General features: G+C 41.5%; 1 protein-coding gene across 17 annotated transcripts in view; it reads right to left on the bottom strand.

Moving 5' to 3' along the window:
• The window catches only part of LOC105475056 (single stranded DNA binding protein 2), a 331,890-nt gene extending 317,976 nt beyond the window's left edge, over window positions 1–13,914 (bottom strand). For 4 of the 17 annotated variants that reach the window (XM_011729996.3, XM_011729999.3, XM_011729997.3 and 1 more), the window contains exon 1: window positions 9,037–9,193. In XM_011729996.3, coding sequence (XP_011728298.1) covers window positions 9,037–9,098 — 62 coding nt within the window. In that variant the 5' untranslated portion in view covers window positions 9,099–9,193. Of the gene's footprint in view, window positions 1–6,438; window positions 6,456–6,603; window positions 7,996–9,036; window positions 9,198–13,896 lie in introns of those variants that run through there. The other 13 variants (XM_071098733.1, XM_071098734.1, XM_071098735.1 and 10 more) reach the window with 8 other exon arrangements.
• Window positions 13,915–15,555: the final 1,641 nt, after the last annotated feature.

Below are 15,555 nucleotides of genomic sequence, written 5' to 3'. Positions count from 1 at the left end.
CAAAAATTCACATTAAAAATATACACACATTTCATCATAATATAATCTTCCATAGTCCTGAAATTCACAGAAAGAATACTAAATGCCCATATTATAGAAAAATGTTTTTTAGAAATTACATTAATTTTTACACCAAATACTAGGTGTATTGGGGAGAAAATGAGCTAGATATGGTGATAGACTATTGTAACACATTTCCAATTCATTACATCCTTAACTCATTTATTCCACAAATACATAATCACAAACCTTGCAACCACTGTGCTAAGCAGTGGGGATATGATGGTAAAGAAGACACCATGGTCCTTGCCCTCCTGGAGTTTCCAATCTAACTGGAAGATGAGGCATTAAACATCACACAAATGGCCAGGCTTGGTGGCTCACGCCTGTAATCCTAGCACTTTGGCAGGCTGAAGCAGGTGGATTATCTGAGGTCAGAAGTTCTAGCCCAGCCTGGCCAACATGGTGAAACTCCCTCTCTACTAAAAATACAAAAATTAGCCAAGTGTGGTGGTGCATGCCTATAATCCCAGCTACTAGGGAGGCTGAGGTAGGAGAATCGTTGAACCCAGGGGGTGGGTGGAAGTTGCAGTGAGCCAGGATTGCGCCACTTCACTCCAGCCTGGGCAAAAGAGCAAAACTCTGCCTCAAAAAAATAATAATAATACAAACAATTCGTTATTTATAATAAATGTAAAAAAGAAATAAGAAAGAGTCTGCTATGAGGGTATCCAATCTAATCTAGAAGGTTTAGGAAAAATAATGCCAATTGTACCAACCTCTGTTAACCCAGTAGGCTGTAAGTGTTCAATAAATCTTAGTCATTTCTATCATCATCATTATAAAAGCCCCACTGTCCTTTAGAACGAGTTTATCCTTAGGGTTTGAAAGATAAAAGACATCAACCCTATTATCTAGGAAGATCAGATAAACTGAACCCAACACCCAATTCCTCCATTTTCAAAACAAAACCAGGGAAGTATAGCTTCTTCATCCCAATTTTCACTCACATTTAACATATCCTTGAGCAATTATGTTGATGCTGAGAAGTTTCCTCAATAGTTTAGACACGCCTGATACACTGTAACCTGGTCTTTCTATGGCTGGTTCTTTCAAAATTACTCAGTTCTCCGCTTAAATGTCCTCTCCTCCAAGAACCTTCCCGAGTACCCAATCTAACATAGCCTCCCAATCATTCTCTACGCTACATCACACTATTTTATTATAGTATATATGACTATTTGAAGTTGCCTAGTACATTTATTTGCTTATTATTATATATTTCTCCTTCAAACTTGAAAGTCTCACGAAAGCAGGGATTCATTTTATTCTCCCTATAGCCTCAAAATACATCTTCCTTGCTAAAGATCCCAAGTTTTGTTTAGGTAGTTCACGTGAGCCAATTATGGTAATCCCATTACATCTAGCATAATTTGTTTAGGGGAAGAAATTTTGTAGTTCTCTCTAATAATGGATAAGAAGATGTCTCCTAAGCAACTTCAATAAAAAGTTTTCCTCCCTGATTGATGAGACACAAAGAAAGAAAAACCCTGTCCTTCCTCCTGCCTTTACACTTGAGTGTGCGAGGGAGTGATGCTGGGAACCTGAGGCAGCCTGCTATATTCTTGAGAGGAAGACCATGAGGATGGCAGAGAACCCGATCCTGAACCCTGATGTTCTTGACTCAATGAATCAACTCTTACACTACCACTTCCAGACATCCTGTTATGTGAGATTTACTTTTAAACCCGATCAATTAAGCTGTTTTCTGTCTCCTGTTTTGATACGTGAAGCCAAAAGCCTAATAAACTCAAGCCTCTATTTCTTCTACAACATTAAGAGAAAACAGTACCTACAACCTACTGGATTTGAGGGGATTAAACGAGATAATGCAGACAAGTGCCAAACAAACAAGATACTCAAATGATAGCACTGCTGTTAATGTTACTATTAAGCAATAATTTTCTATGATAAAACTCTACAAACTCTTTATATACTATTTAGGACTTTGTTATTTTACAGAAAATACTCACTTTAATCCTACTTAAAATGAGATCATTTTTAATAGAATATTTACTTAGATTTCTTCCATTAATAAAGCAGCTCTTGGTTTTTTCTTATCAAAAATAGATAAATAAAAGGAGAATCAGGCAAATATCAGATCACTAAAATAAATCATATTAATTTCAGGTAAGAGCCTTTTTCTGGCATCAATTCCTCTCCACCTTACATGGACAGAGCCACATATATTTTCATCTATTATTCTTGCCTTTACAAATATTTCATCAGTATTTTAATATGCTGTAGATTCAAAACTAATTAAAAATTAAAGCTATATTTGTAATTACAACCATACTCTTTAACACCTACAATTACAAAAATACTTAAAACTAGAAAAAAAAACAAAAGTCTATATTTTAGCCTCTACAATTTTTTTTCTGTGCTGAACTACTTGTTTGACATTATAGCCATGAAGCAAAATTAACAGAAAAGATCAAAAATAGGAGATTGCCAGGTCATTCGTTTATGCTCACTCTAGCTGAACTGTGATTTAAAATGTTAACAATGGCTCATTATTGTCTGAAAGCTGTTTAGGGTCATACATGAAATGTAATTAACATTCTTAAAGGAAAAGATGAGAGTAGTTTTGTCATTTCTAAAGAAGTGACACCGACTGAAGTTTGTCTTTAAAAAATGAACAAAACAATAAATATTAATTACTCCACTACATTGAGACTGCCCAGGCTGATTTGAGTTCAGATGAATTTTTGGTCCTATAATTATTAGAAAAACATTAATACTTCCACTTTTCAAAAATTCCTAACTATTAACCTACATGACAAAAATTACCATTTACCAATTATGACCAATCAGAAATGTTAAAGTTATCTGGAAAAACTCTATTCTTCCCTGGGTAGTCCATATTTCCACATGTTTTTTAATGTTCTCACACAAGGAATAAAATATAGTTTGTAAAAGAGCCTCTGCTATTTCTCTACTGAAAACAGGCAAGGCATTAATCTTGGTGGACCACCCTTCAGATCACCTTTTGTAGTATGTATAGGGTTTTAATCTAATAGTCAAGTAACTCTCACAGTCCAAGTTATGCTAGGTTATACACTCATGTTAACAAAACCTTGCATGAATACGTTACATTTGTAAAATACACATAAAGTTTGATAACATTTAAAATCAGAATATTACTTATATTCCAAATGCTTCAGATATTAACAAATGAATCTTATTCTATTGCTCCAATGCTATTTTAAGTCCACCCTTTCAGAAACAGTAAGTTCTTAATAATATTAATATTTTAGCATACGTTTACAGAGGCTCACGTCACTAGCATGCAAATATATAATCTATAATTCCCATACCAATGGCAAAGCAATAACATACACACAACAATAGAGAATAACCTCATGTGTTCCAAAATAATTTTGAATTCCTATTTTTAAATTACATATTCCCAGTAGTTCCATGTCTTTCAAACTCAGTACTTTTGTCCTAATCCTATGTCCCAGGATTAATGCAATGGTTGCGATTGCTCTGTCACCCAGGCTGGAGCGCAGTGGCCGGATCTCAGCTCACTGCAAGCTCCGCCTCCCGGGTTTACGCCATTCTCCTGCCTCAGCCTCCCAAGTAGCTGGGACTACAGGCGCCCGCCACCTCGCCCGGCTAGTTTTTTGTATTTTTAGTAGAGACGGGGTTTCACCGTGTTAGCCAGGATGGTCTCGATCTCCTGACCTCGTGATCCGCCCGCCTCGGCCTCCCAAAGTGCTGGGATTACAGGCTTGAGCCACCGCGCCCGGCCTAATGGTTGCGATTTCTATGGAAGAAAGAAGATTCTAAATTTGAATTGTTTTTTCCCCAAATTTTTCTTTTAACTCTCAACTACTGAGGTGAAATATTAATAAACATTAATAAACTGCAACCTGGGTATTCCAGCCCCTGCCCCACACAGTATGCTCTAATTTTAAAACAAAATAATTCTAGTAGTGATTAAAGATGAAAGGCATATTTGGTCTATTACTGCAGAACAACTAAAATGTAGTGATTCTGTCTGCATCCTAAATTGGTTTTATGTGGCAAACTGGCTTTGAAAGTATGAAACTAAAAACTTTCAACTTTTTTCTTTCACAGCTCTGAAAAAAAATTACAATATTACTACTAAGAATCACAATTAATCTCTGGATAAACAATACTAAAACTTAACTGAACATCTTACACAGATTCTTTCTTTAGATACCTTCCTTAAAAATAGGGGTTTTTTTTGATGCTTCTAAAATAACAGAGAAAGATCAATCAAAAGCTAATATGACATTTCGGATACAAGTTAAACAACTTGTATTTTGGGGGAACATCCTGGAGACTGAAAGGGGGAGGGGCAATTTAATATTTTATACAAAATTTCATTTCCATAAGATACTCCTTCATTCGTTTTGGAAACCCTGAATTGAGCCAGTTGCTGTCAAATAAGTTTCTGAAAAGATCTCTATTACTTTTCGCGCCTTATTCCTTCAGAAAGGAAGAAAGGTTTGTCATTTTTCTTTGCAGTGGGTACCTTAATGATGGGGGAATGCTTTAATTACTTTAATGGTAGAAGGGGAGAACAAGGTGATGCTGGCAGATATTAATCCCTATAAACTCTTTTAGATGAAGTGGCATTTAAATGTTCATTACACTATAACTACTTTGAAATAAGCATATGGTATTTGCTTCTTCGTATATTCAAGTAAGATTGAAAATTTAAAAGCTGAAGTTACTTTTCAGAGCTCAAGATTAGATAGTTTGATTCTTGTAGTTTCTGGCTAGTTTACTAAATAAGAGTCGACGCATACTATGTGTATCTTCTATGTCCAACTTTGCTTTCTAGCAGATTCATCTTTCTGTGCTATTACATAAAGAATCAAATTAGTTTAATAAAAAAAATTAGTATCACTACTCATCTATTTGCAGGTGCCAGTTACTCTTTCTGCAGTGTGGCATACTGGGTGGCTTTAAGTTTAGCAACATTTCATATAGGAATTATTCACAACTATTATGTTTAACTTTAAAACAAGTAATCAAACCAAATTCCGGGGGGGGGAGAATCTGAAGAAACAAGTTTTCTTCATTATGTTAGGCTTCCAATTTTCACTCCTAAAATTTCTGTGCCTTCTCCCACACCATACACATATCTGCAAAGCATCAGGGTGCACCAGTGGTTAAGATTGCATATTTGATCAAATCTTTAAAGTCTGTTACATCTGATTATGTAATGCCGTTCCCTAAATCTGTAGCATCCTACCCTAGTTCAGGAAGACAATCTGGTACACTGAAAAATGTATCTTTCAGCTTCAACCACAGGTTCTAAAGTTAGAGAAATCTGTGTTAGAAACCCAGCTTTCCTATTTTCTAGCATGGTATCCCTCGGTGAGTTCTTTAACCATTTAGGGCCTTCGTTTTCATATTTCTTTAATGGAGAAAAAATAAAAGCACCCGTCCTGTAGATTTGTTGGGAGAATTAGAAAAAATATATACATAAAACACTGAACATAGTGACTGGCACACAGGATGGCATATATATAATAGTTATTTTTGTTGTGTTGTTGTTTAGGGGTATTTCTGAAATACAACTAAGCTAGAGAATGTGAAACTCAAACTTACAAGTCTTTATTTTGGAGGTCACTGAAAAAATTCCTTTGAGTCTAACATCTTCAATAACAATTATTGATGCTTTTGATATTAGAAGGCACCTTAATGTTCAAGATACCTCAGATAAGAAATTAGATCATCTCCTACCTTCAAGAAACTTATATTTTAGGGAAAGTTAGACATTAACAGCCAACCATAGTTATTTAATTACAACTGCGATTAGTGTTATAAAGCCTGCTAAAGGAAGAAATGACCTAACAAGAGCAGAATTACAATTTCTACATCCCACCTCCCTCCAACGGTTTTCAATCACTCCCTCTATAATTAAGACTTGATCTGCTTTTCTTAAAATGACAGAGTAAGTAACTCATCTTACCCTGGTCATTTTTATGTTCAGAACTGTATACTGAAATTATAGGAATTATGTCAAACCAAGAATTCACTTCAAGTATTTCATATAGTGACTTCCTAATGAAAGACAAAACAAAGATCTAATACAGGTAAGCACTTGTCAACTATTCACTGTGAACTCATGTCAGAAAACACATTGCTTGATAGATTATAAAACCAATGTGCTTATTTCCTAAGCATGCCATTATTTATAATAATGACTCCTTTTGCAGAATGTTTTTGTTAAAATGCGTATTTGTTACGGAAAAAAATTATTTCTGTGATTTTCAAGATAAGAACAGTTCTAATTTGCTTACTAAAGGTGAATTCTTCACCTTTTAAAATCTGTTACCTTAAAAATTAAGAACAAAAATCTGGTGACATCCATTTTAATGACTTCAAGATTCCTACCTTCAGATGTTAGTACACTGTTGCAGAATAGTGCCATTAAAGTCCAAGTAAACATAAAGAGAAAAACCAAGAGATTAGATTAACTCTCCCACCAAAATGAAATTAAGTTTATTCTATAAGACAGAACCTACATCGATGTTTGTCTTAGATTCAAACAACATTCACCTAGAAATTAATGCAACGACAATTAACCCAGAACAGTCATTGTCAATTCTCCAAAAGCGGCCTCTTCACCTATATTTAGTTCATAAGGCAAACCAGTCAAGAATTCCTGCTGCCAACTGAAATGAATGGAAGAAACATATTTAAATCAAATAGCACCATCTAGCAGAACCCTCATCTGCTCACAAGAGTAGATCTTACTTGGTGTTCAGTTTGGTAGATTTGACAGCAAAGTGGCAATTACTTGTTTTCCTGATGGGAAATCACAGAATCAGAGTTAGAAAGGACCACAGTTACACAAGTTCCAACTTCCTTGTTATTATCTGAGAAACTAAAAAAACTAAAACTAAAAAAAAAAAATAATAAACAGTCATCAGGATACTGAGTGGGATTCAGCTAAAGTTCACCCCTTCCTGGGAGTTCACCTAAAATCTAAAATTACTTTTGATTCTCAAATTCAGTCACCCCCAAAATAAGATTATGCCTCAATACATTTCCATTCCTTCACTCTAATGTGAAATTCAAATATTCTGTAATCATTAAAACATCCTCCTTCAGATGTTTTTATCAGACACATTATAACAAAATGATTAATGCACACAAATGAGACAGCATTTCAAAACTTCAATTCTAGTTAACTGCCGTTTCTTAACCAGGCTATAACTCTATGTCTTTTATACATTCCTTGTCACAGCAACAAAATCCTGAATGCAGCTCAGAAAATCTCTTGGAAAAAAAACAAACCAGCCTCTCTAATTTTTTGTTTTGTTTTGCTTTGCTACATCAAGGCCTGATACCTCTAAATCCTATGGGAATTGAGTGTGTTGCTGCCAACACAAAGATTAGGAAATGCTCCCATCCCCAGGGCACACGAAACTTTCAGGGGGAGACTGACTGCCTAAAGCAAGGAGGGAAACTCAGTCGCCTGCGCATTCGGTTTTTATTTACGCAGCTATTTCTGTGCGCAAGGTAACCAAAGTACCTTTCAGAGATGCTCTCAGACTTTTTCTCTGGTCTGAACCCCCTCAGAAAGACGGGTGCGTTCAATGACAAGGATAACCCTGACCCTCAGAGTTTAAGTGCTTACTGGGAATCACTGATCTGTTGCACAGTTTTAAAAAATAAAAAAAAATAAAAAGGAGGGGGGTTCTTCCTCAGTGGTCACAGTCACTATTCGTTCTCATTTTTAGTAACAACCAAATCACCGTTACAAGTGCACAAGAATAGCAGCAAACCGCTCTGCTTTGCAGTGTGCCGTGACAGTGGTATCCCAGGCCGGGAGGGGCTCTGTTCTCGCCAGCCGCCTCTTGGGCTCCCACCGAAGTTAACACCTGTATCTCCTCACAACTGTAACCAAGCGGCTCCTTCCCACCTGAACGCTTCTCCCCTCCCACAAACCCCTTTTCGGACCACTGCCCCTCCCCGCCGCAGCTGCCCTCCTCGGGCGCCCCCGGCGGCTCCCACAACTCCCCTCCGCGCGCCCCCGACCACCGCCCCGCCGGGCCCGCCCCTCCCACCGCTCGGGGGCTGCCAGCCTCACAAAAAGTTCGCCAGCCGCCGCCGCGGAGTTGGGTCCGCTGCGAGAGGCAGAAACGCCAGCCTCCTCCAGCGGATCCGGCTCCTCGTCAGCACACTTTAGCTCCCCGGGAATTCGTCCCTCTCCGACTCCCAAACTTCTGCGGCGTCTCCGGCGCCCACCCGCCCCCGCCCCCGCCCCCGCCCCAGCCCCAGCCCCGCGCCGCGCGAGGGACTGCGGGCGCCGAGTCAGTAGCTGCCCAGGAAAGCCCGGACGCCCACCCAGCCCACACCCTCCGCGCCCCGCGCGCGTCTCCGCGCCCCGCGGGGCCCCGCTCGGCCGCTCCACGCCCGGCTTCCGCCCGCCGCGCGCCCGACACCGCCGCCCTCGCCTCGCCCCGCGCTCGCGGCCCTGAGCCCCAGCGCCCAGGCCCCCTCCGCCGCGCTCCCCGCGCGGCCCTCCCCGACCCCGGCCCCGACCCTGGCCGGCCCGCCAAACACCCACATTCCCACCGCACGCCTTCCTACACGCAGCTGCCCCTCCCGCCACCCCCGGCGGCTCCCCGGGTCCCCGGAGCCCCGGACCCCAGCTCTAAAGTTACTTTGGAAGGTGAACCCGCGGGTTATTTCCCTCAATCACCCAAACAAGTTTCCATCCTCGCCACCAGCACCACCGCCGCCCCTCAACACACCCGCTCCCTCCCGCCGACAGCCCCCTGCGGCCGCCCGCCCCGCGCCCGCACCTCCAGGGAAAGCGCCGCTCCCCGCACCACACGCCCCCATCGCGGCACCCCTCCCCCTGCCAGCCCACCCCCGGCGCTCCCCGGGCGGAGAGTGTCTGTGTCTCCCAGAGTGTGCGAGTGCGTGCGTGAGTGTGCGCGCGTGTGAAGGCGGAGGTGGGTGAGAAGCGGAGACACTTACTTCTCCCGGGCCTGGCTGTCGGACGGGACGGCGCTGCTGTTACTCTTGCCTTTGCCGTACATGCTTGTGCCGAGAGCAGCTCCCACTGTCACGCACCTGTCAACCCATCACAGCCTCCCCGGGAACAGCCCCGTCCCCATGGCGACCCACGCAGCCACCCCCACTATTGGCCGCCCCACGCCAAAGCTCCGCCCCCTTCGCCCAGGCAACGCGCGAGACTGACAGGCCTCCCCCTCCCTCCGGCCTTCCGAAGCGCGCGGTGGCGGCTACAGCCTCAGCGGCAGTCTCCTCCCTCCTTCCCTCCCTCCCCGGCTCCCTCCCTCCCTCCTTCCCTCTCTGCTCTCCTCCCTCCACCCGCTCTCCTTCCCCCTCCCCCCTCCGAACCCGGGCGCAAGGGGGGAATTAGAAACTGCTCTAGAAGGATTTTAAACAACTGGCTGTTCTCTCTGCCGCCACCCCTCCCCCCGCGCCGCCCGCGCTCGGCTCCTCACTGGAGAGAAGGCGCCGGGAGGAGGAGAAACTGCGGCCTGGAGTCTCCGGCCGGAGCCGGCGGAGCTGGAGCCGTGGCGGCCCCAGACTTCGGGGCGCCCGCCGAGTCTACAGACAGAGCCACGGCCCCAGCCGCCCTGGGGCCCCGATCAGCCCCTCTCCCGCTTCTCTCCTATGCGTGACCCCGCGCCGGTACCCACGATTGATTTCTGCCGTCCTCAGCCCTACCCCCTGGGTTGTCGCCCCCGCCTTGTTCCCAGAGGGCCGGCTGGCGAGGGACACCCGCGCTATTCCCTCGACCTTCTGACTGAGCGGCCGGTAGCGACTCGCCTTCTCTCCTGGGGAAGGACTGCACCTCCGGCCCTCGGCGCCGCTGCGGTGGCGGCGCCCGGGGCCGCACCCTACGCCTCAGGGGAGCACCCGGCCTGGGGTCGGCCTCCTCTGTAAGAGGTGAGCGGACCTCCCGAGGAGGCCCGGTGACTCCTGCGGCCGCAGCGGCCCCTGCCCTAACCCCTCCTTGCACGGAGCCCCGCGGCGCCCTAGACACCCCGCCAGATCTGCCGCAGAAGAGGGCCCCAGGCTTCCCCACCCGGCCTGGTTTAACAGTTTGGGTCGGTGATGGCTATTCATCCTGACCCCTGGAGTGGAAAAGGCCAGAAAAGGTCTTGAAAGACTTCCCTGTCCTTGCCCGTTAGAATAGGCCCCAGGGCGCCCCAAGGTGTACAAAGCTGTGCCAGGGCTGAAAGGCTGCCCGAGAATGTTTCTGTATCCAAATCCCTAATCCCATTTCAGTAAACGCGCAAAAGTTTCAGAAACACACACAACCTGGTTCCCAGTAGAACTCTGCATCCTTTATGTTGTTGAAATGTTTGTAAAATCAGACGGGTGCAAATGGGGTTAGAAAGAAGATGGGCTTCACACGGGGAAGAAGGGGACAGATGGGGGTGGGACAGGGCGACATCTGGAAAGGATGAAAAGACAAGAAGTAGCTATGGGAGGAGAGGGAAATAGGATTCGCGTGGAGGAAAGTACAGTTCTATTCCACACACATACAGCTTTAAGCATTTAGTAGTAGGATCATAAAATGCATATGGAGATATAGAGATAGATGGAAAGGAAAGAAATGGGTGTGAGCATTGACAGAAGTGATAGGAATAAAACATCAACACAAGATTAAGGAAGGGCAGTTAGCAAAAATGAGAGGTCGAGAATCAAAAATGGGGTTGGCAACCAAACATAAAGACGGGAAAATGAAGAGGACGTAGTTTCTACACTGGTGTTAAGGAAAAGGAAAAAAACATGGGGAAAGGGAGGTATAAAAAGATGAGAAGACTAGAAGATACAGGATTTAATGAAGAAGCCATAGAATGTGATAGCAAAAGATTAAAAGTAGTAGAGGACAAACATTATCGTTAAAAAAAAAAAAAGGTATAAAAAGCACTTTTATTAAAAGGACAAAAATTAAGCCAATAAAGGAAATGAGTAGGGGAAGTGGGGGAAAAAATACATTGGCTTAAGTAGATTAATTTCCAAGAGATGTAATTTGCCATTTCTAACTTAAGAATTCTCCTCTCTGTTTCTAATGACCTAGAGTGATTGGGTGGTTGGGATATGGCATTCATACTCTCCTTTTTGTTTCTAGTGACCTGCAATGATTGGGTGATTGAAACGAAGCTGCGCCAGTCAGCCTCTCTTAATGAACTTTTTCTCAAAATGCTCAAATGTGTATAAGGTTGCCACAGTTTACAGACTCAACTTTAAGGTTAGCATTGTGTAATTTGTTGTTCAATTATCTACTTCCATTGGCTTTAATCCAGAAAATTTTTAGTATCTCAAGGCTCCGTCACTCATAGAATACTCCCTATAAAGGTGCTGCTCAGAGAATGCTGTCAGTTCTCAGAGAGCTCTGGCAGCTTCTCAGACACCCTCCTGCCTGCCCCTAGAAAAACGAACTAAGGGTGGGTTTTGTCCTAGTATCCAAAAACAAAGTAGATACTATCCTTGCACTGGTGTTGGGACTCTCTTAACTATGGTTCTCAATCATGGCACATTAGAATTGCCTTTATTTTCATTGTTGTTGGTTTTTGTTTGTTTGTTTGTTTATATACTAACTGGATCAGAAACCTTGGGGATGGACCCAGGTACCTGCATTTTTTTTGGTAAGCTCCAAGTGGTTCTTGCGTATAACCAGGGCTGCCTGCCTTTGCTCTTCAGTATCCATTTAAAGACAGTCAGTGGGTACCATAAGAGTTTAGTACAAGACTCTTAGATTGGGCTGTGCATTAACAAATGACCCTACTCAAGTAAGGCATTAAGATGTCTTTACAGTGTACTTTACTTTCTGCCACCAAGCCAACAAACTTGTTTATAGGATGAAAATGTGTGCCCATATGTGTTCTCATAGTGCAAGACCACGAATAGCCATGGTTTAATTTGCTATTTCCTATAGAGAAAGGAAAATGAAGAAAGAGAACAGGAGAAACTGTTTGCTGTCTACTGCTGTAATTTATTCATTTGATTGGTTTTTACTCAGATTTGTTACATTTAGAAGTCCTATGGGTAATGGCATATTTTCTGATGTTTAAAAAATAAATAAATTATAGATCTGCACAGTGGGGTATGCAATTGAGAACAATTTGGTTTTAGTCTCTGGAAAGAATGAAATGCTAAAAGGTCTTAGTTCAGAACTTGCCAAGTTAATGTCAGAGTTAGCTTTATAAGAATGTTCTCATCTGACAAATATACAAAGTGAAAACATGACTTTTATATGTGTATGTATCCTGTATATAGTAACCTTGAAGCTTAAGCAATCAAATCAATTATCATTAAAACAGCTCAGCAGCTACCTGAACCATCTCTGTTTTATTTTCCTCTAAATGTTTACACATGTAAATAAAATGCTTCTTTGCCCTTGTTCAAATTATTTTGAGTACAAAGAGTGTTCTTTGCATCAGCAACTGTATCTCCTGGGACCAATATTGTAATTAATGAGATTTGAAACACATATTCAGAGCCAAATTTGAGATCCCAGACACAGAATTGAAGATCCATTGTTTTGTTTTCATTTTTTAAAAAGGGGGGAAAGGTTGGAGATTTAAAGCTTCCTAGTGTAGAGAATCACCATGTATTTTTAGAGAGTTTTTTCTTAACCCACATATGAGATTAATTTGGGGAGCCTGGATTTGGGATAGGGGAACCCTGACCAGCAATGTCACCAGAATGGAACATTTGGATTTGAGGTTGATTTTTTAAAAAAACTTTATTCTTTCAGATCTAGAACATCACTATAACTCAATCATTAGGTCTCCCTCATCCCTACCCCCATTTCATTTGGACACATATGCACAATTTTCTCTTTCTGGAACCTACATGTAATTCTTGGAAGTCTTTATCACTTTAAAACAGGCAGTTCATTATGCCACCCTGCTCAGGCTCTAGATTGACTATACATTTCTTTGTTCCTAAATTTTTTTTCAATAGAACATTAAGGTTAATAATGTCTACATTCTTACAGTGCACAGGACCTCAGAAAAGATTTACATACAACAAAGAGACCACCTCTTTATGTTTAAATGTTAGCTAATCATGAATTTAATTATGTGCATCATATAGAACATTTAGCTTATTAACTTAAAAAAGAAAATCACTTAGAAATAAAAATATTTAGAAAAATAAAGTATTTAAACATTAAAATAAATTTTCTTGTTTTAGAGTAATATTCTCCAAAAATAAAACTGTTCTATTATTTATTTGTTTCATAAAACTAATCAGTTTATACAAATAACTTAGTTGCATTCATACCACTTTTCATTTCAAATCATTTAACAGGTATTAGTTCATTATTACTCAATACATCTCAGTTAATTAGATTTCCCTAACCAGCTTTTTAAACTGGGTAAACTGAGTTCTAGATATATTCGTTAGCATTAACTGATCCAAAAAGAAAACAGAACTAGTTCCAGAAGAAGAACTCCATGTTCCTGGCTGGCAGTCCTTTTCCCAGACCACGAAGCCACACCTCTTTCTCTCAGAAGTGACTATTCCACCAAGGAATGTGAGCAAGCTCTGAGATGTTTGTCATTCAGACTACCTTGTGAAACTTCACTCCCAGGCAGAACAGACCAGCATGCTCAGATTCACAAAATGCTCAAATGCCGTGTACCAAAGAAATGAAATGAATAGTCATTGCAACTATACTACTGTGCAATTTAGTCACTTACACCAGAATAATAAATGAAATTGGGCCTCAAATTAACATTTTTTGACACACTATTATTGGTTTAACATCAGTTAATCTGAGGCAATGACTGTTTCCTTAACCTATTGCCCTGGCTTTTTAAAATCCCAATTTACATATTCATAAACACTTACCAATGTGTTAGGAGCCATGGGGTGCAGATCTACCAGTTCCAAGGAGTTCCAGCCCTAGAGTGTCTAGTCTTTTTTAGCACTACCAAGAATGTAAAGTTTAGTGACTTGGAATAAAATAAAATTATCCTGATACAAAGAATTATACATAAGCTGAAGATGAAAAATGAAAAACCAGGGCTACCATGTATGGCAATTTCATATACTGTAGCGTTTTGCAAAACAAATTCCAAGTGTTGTCGTGTTCACTGGCTGGATTTTTGTCATTAAATGTTGAGAGTTATGTAATAGGAAGTGTGCCAAAGAGTGTTCTTTATTCAAAAGTATTACTATTTTTTTAGTGCATTCCTAAATCTTCACAATGGTTTTTCACCTAGTAAGGTTATGCCAATATGATATCTTTGCACTCTCGGAGCTAACAAAAGCCCCAGTCTCAAGAGGGAGGCTATGCAACATTCCACACAGTGTCATTTCCTTCAGTTAGAAATGGAAACAGAGAAAAAAAACACCTACTACATTTGCTTTTCATAATTTTCCAACATAATCAGATCCTCTTAACCAAGTATGGCAGGAAAGGAAGGCGACGACACCTTATACTACTATTGCATTTTGTTTGCCTTTAGATAGTTTTAAAACAAGTGGTTAAAAATATATTATGCCAAGTAAAATCTGTTTAAGACAAGGGTTGAGTATTGCCATTGCCAATCATAAGCTATAAGGTACAAACAATCTTACCATGGTCATATACACTTGTCAAACATATAGAGGACAGTTTAAATTTTGGGGGTGAGGGCTGGTTCCTCAACAAGTCTTTGAAACCAACTGGGCTATGTCCAGTACAGTAGTTTTTAAAGATTTATTTGTATTCTGTGGTGGCAATTGCCACCTGCCAGCACCATCATATACCATTAGGTGATACATGTACAGTCAGATTCAGAAATTTAATTTTACATCAGAAAATTAGTTTTACAGTGTCATTGTCTTCAAATGCTTTTCAAACACTTCAGGTTTTTTCTTTGCACCTAAATTCTTCAGGCAGAGAGCAGAAGGATCCACCTGCTATATGGTGCTGAGGTATTGACAGTAACAAGGCAAATTCCCACCAGCCTTGCCCAACTTCTAAGACCCATGTTGTCTGTGGTTTTGGAGGCCCACTTAAAGGAAGATAAGAAAGAATATATTTCTGTCCAATGGTCAGTCTTCTACTATTCTGTGCTTACCTCCTGCACTGTTCTCCCTGTAACTCTCATGAGATTTTCAGTTCTTTGAGGAGAACCTTAAACAATGTCTACAACTCTATGGATCCGACCTGAAGCTAAAGTTGCTGCAGCTCTCTGGGTTAAAGATAGTTTTTGCCAAAGATAATGACCTTTGGAATATTCCTCTGTGGTACTATTATTGACCCTGAGGTGCCCAGAAATTAGAGACTCGGGGACACTATATCCATTTATCCTGGCTTTTCAGCCTAGTCTGGTTTCTAGAAGGGAGATAGCAAAGAGCACACTGTGGGAACGGATGTGGGTAGTCTGGGGAGTAGTGTGGCCGGGGCAGGCCAAAGTCTGGGCACACTCTCCTACCACTCTGAAAGAGTTGTCCCTACACCCCAACTTTCCAGTACTGCTTCCTTTGTTCTTGCCTTGGCTTTTGTGTCCTTTTAGAAGA

Source organism: Macaca nemestrina, chromosome 6 (assembly GCF_043159975.1).
Source record: "Macaca nemestrina isolate mMacNem1 chromosome 6, mMacNem.hap1, whole genome shotgun sequence".
Classification (NCBI taxonomy): Eukaryota; Metazoa; Chordata; class Mammalia; order Primates; family Cercopithecidae; genus Macaca; species Macaca nemestrina.
This window is presented reverse-complemented; position numbering and strand designations above follow the sequence as displayed.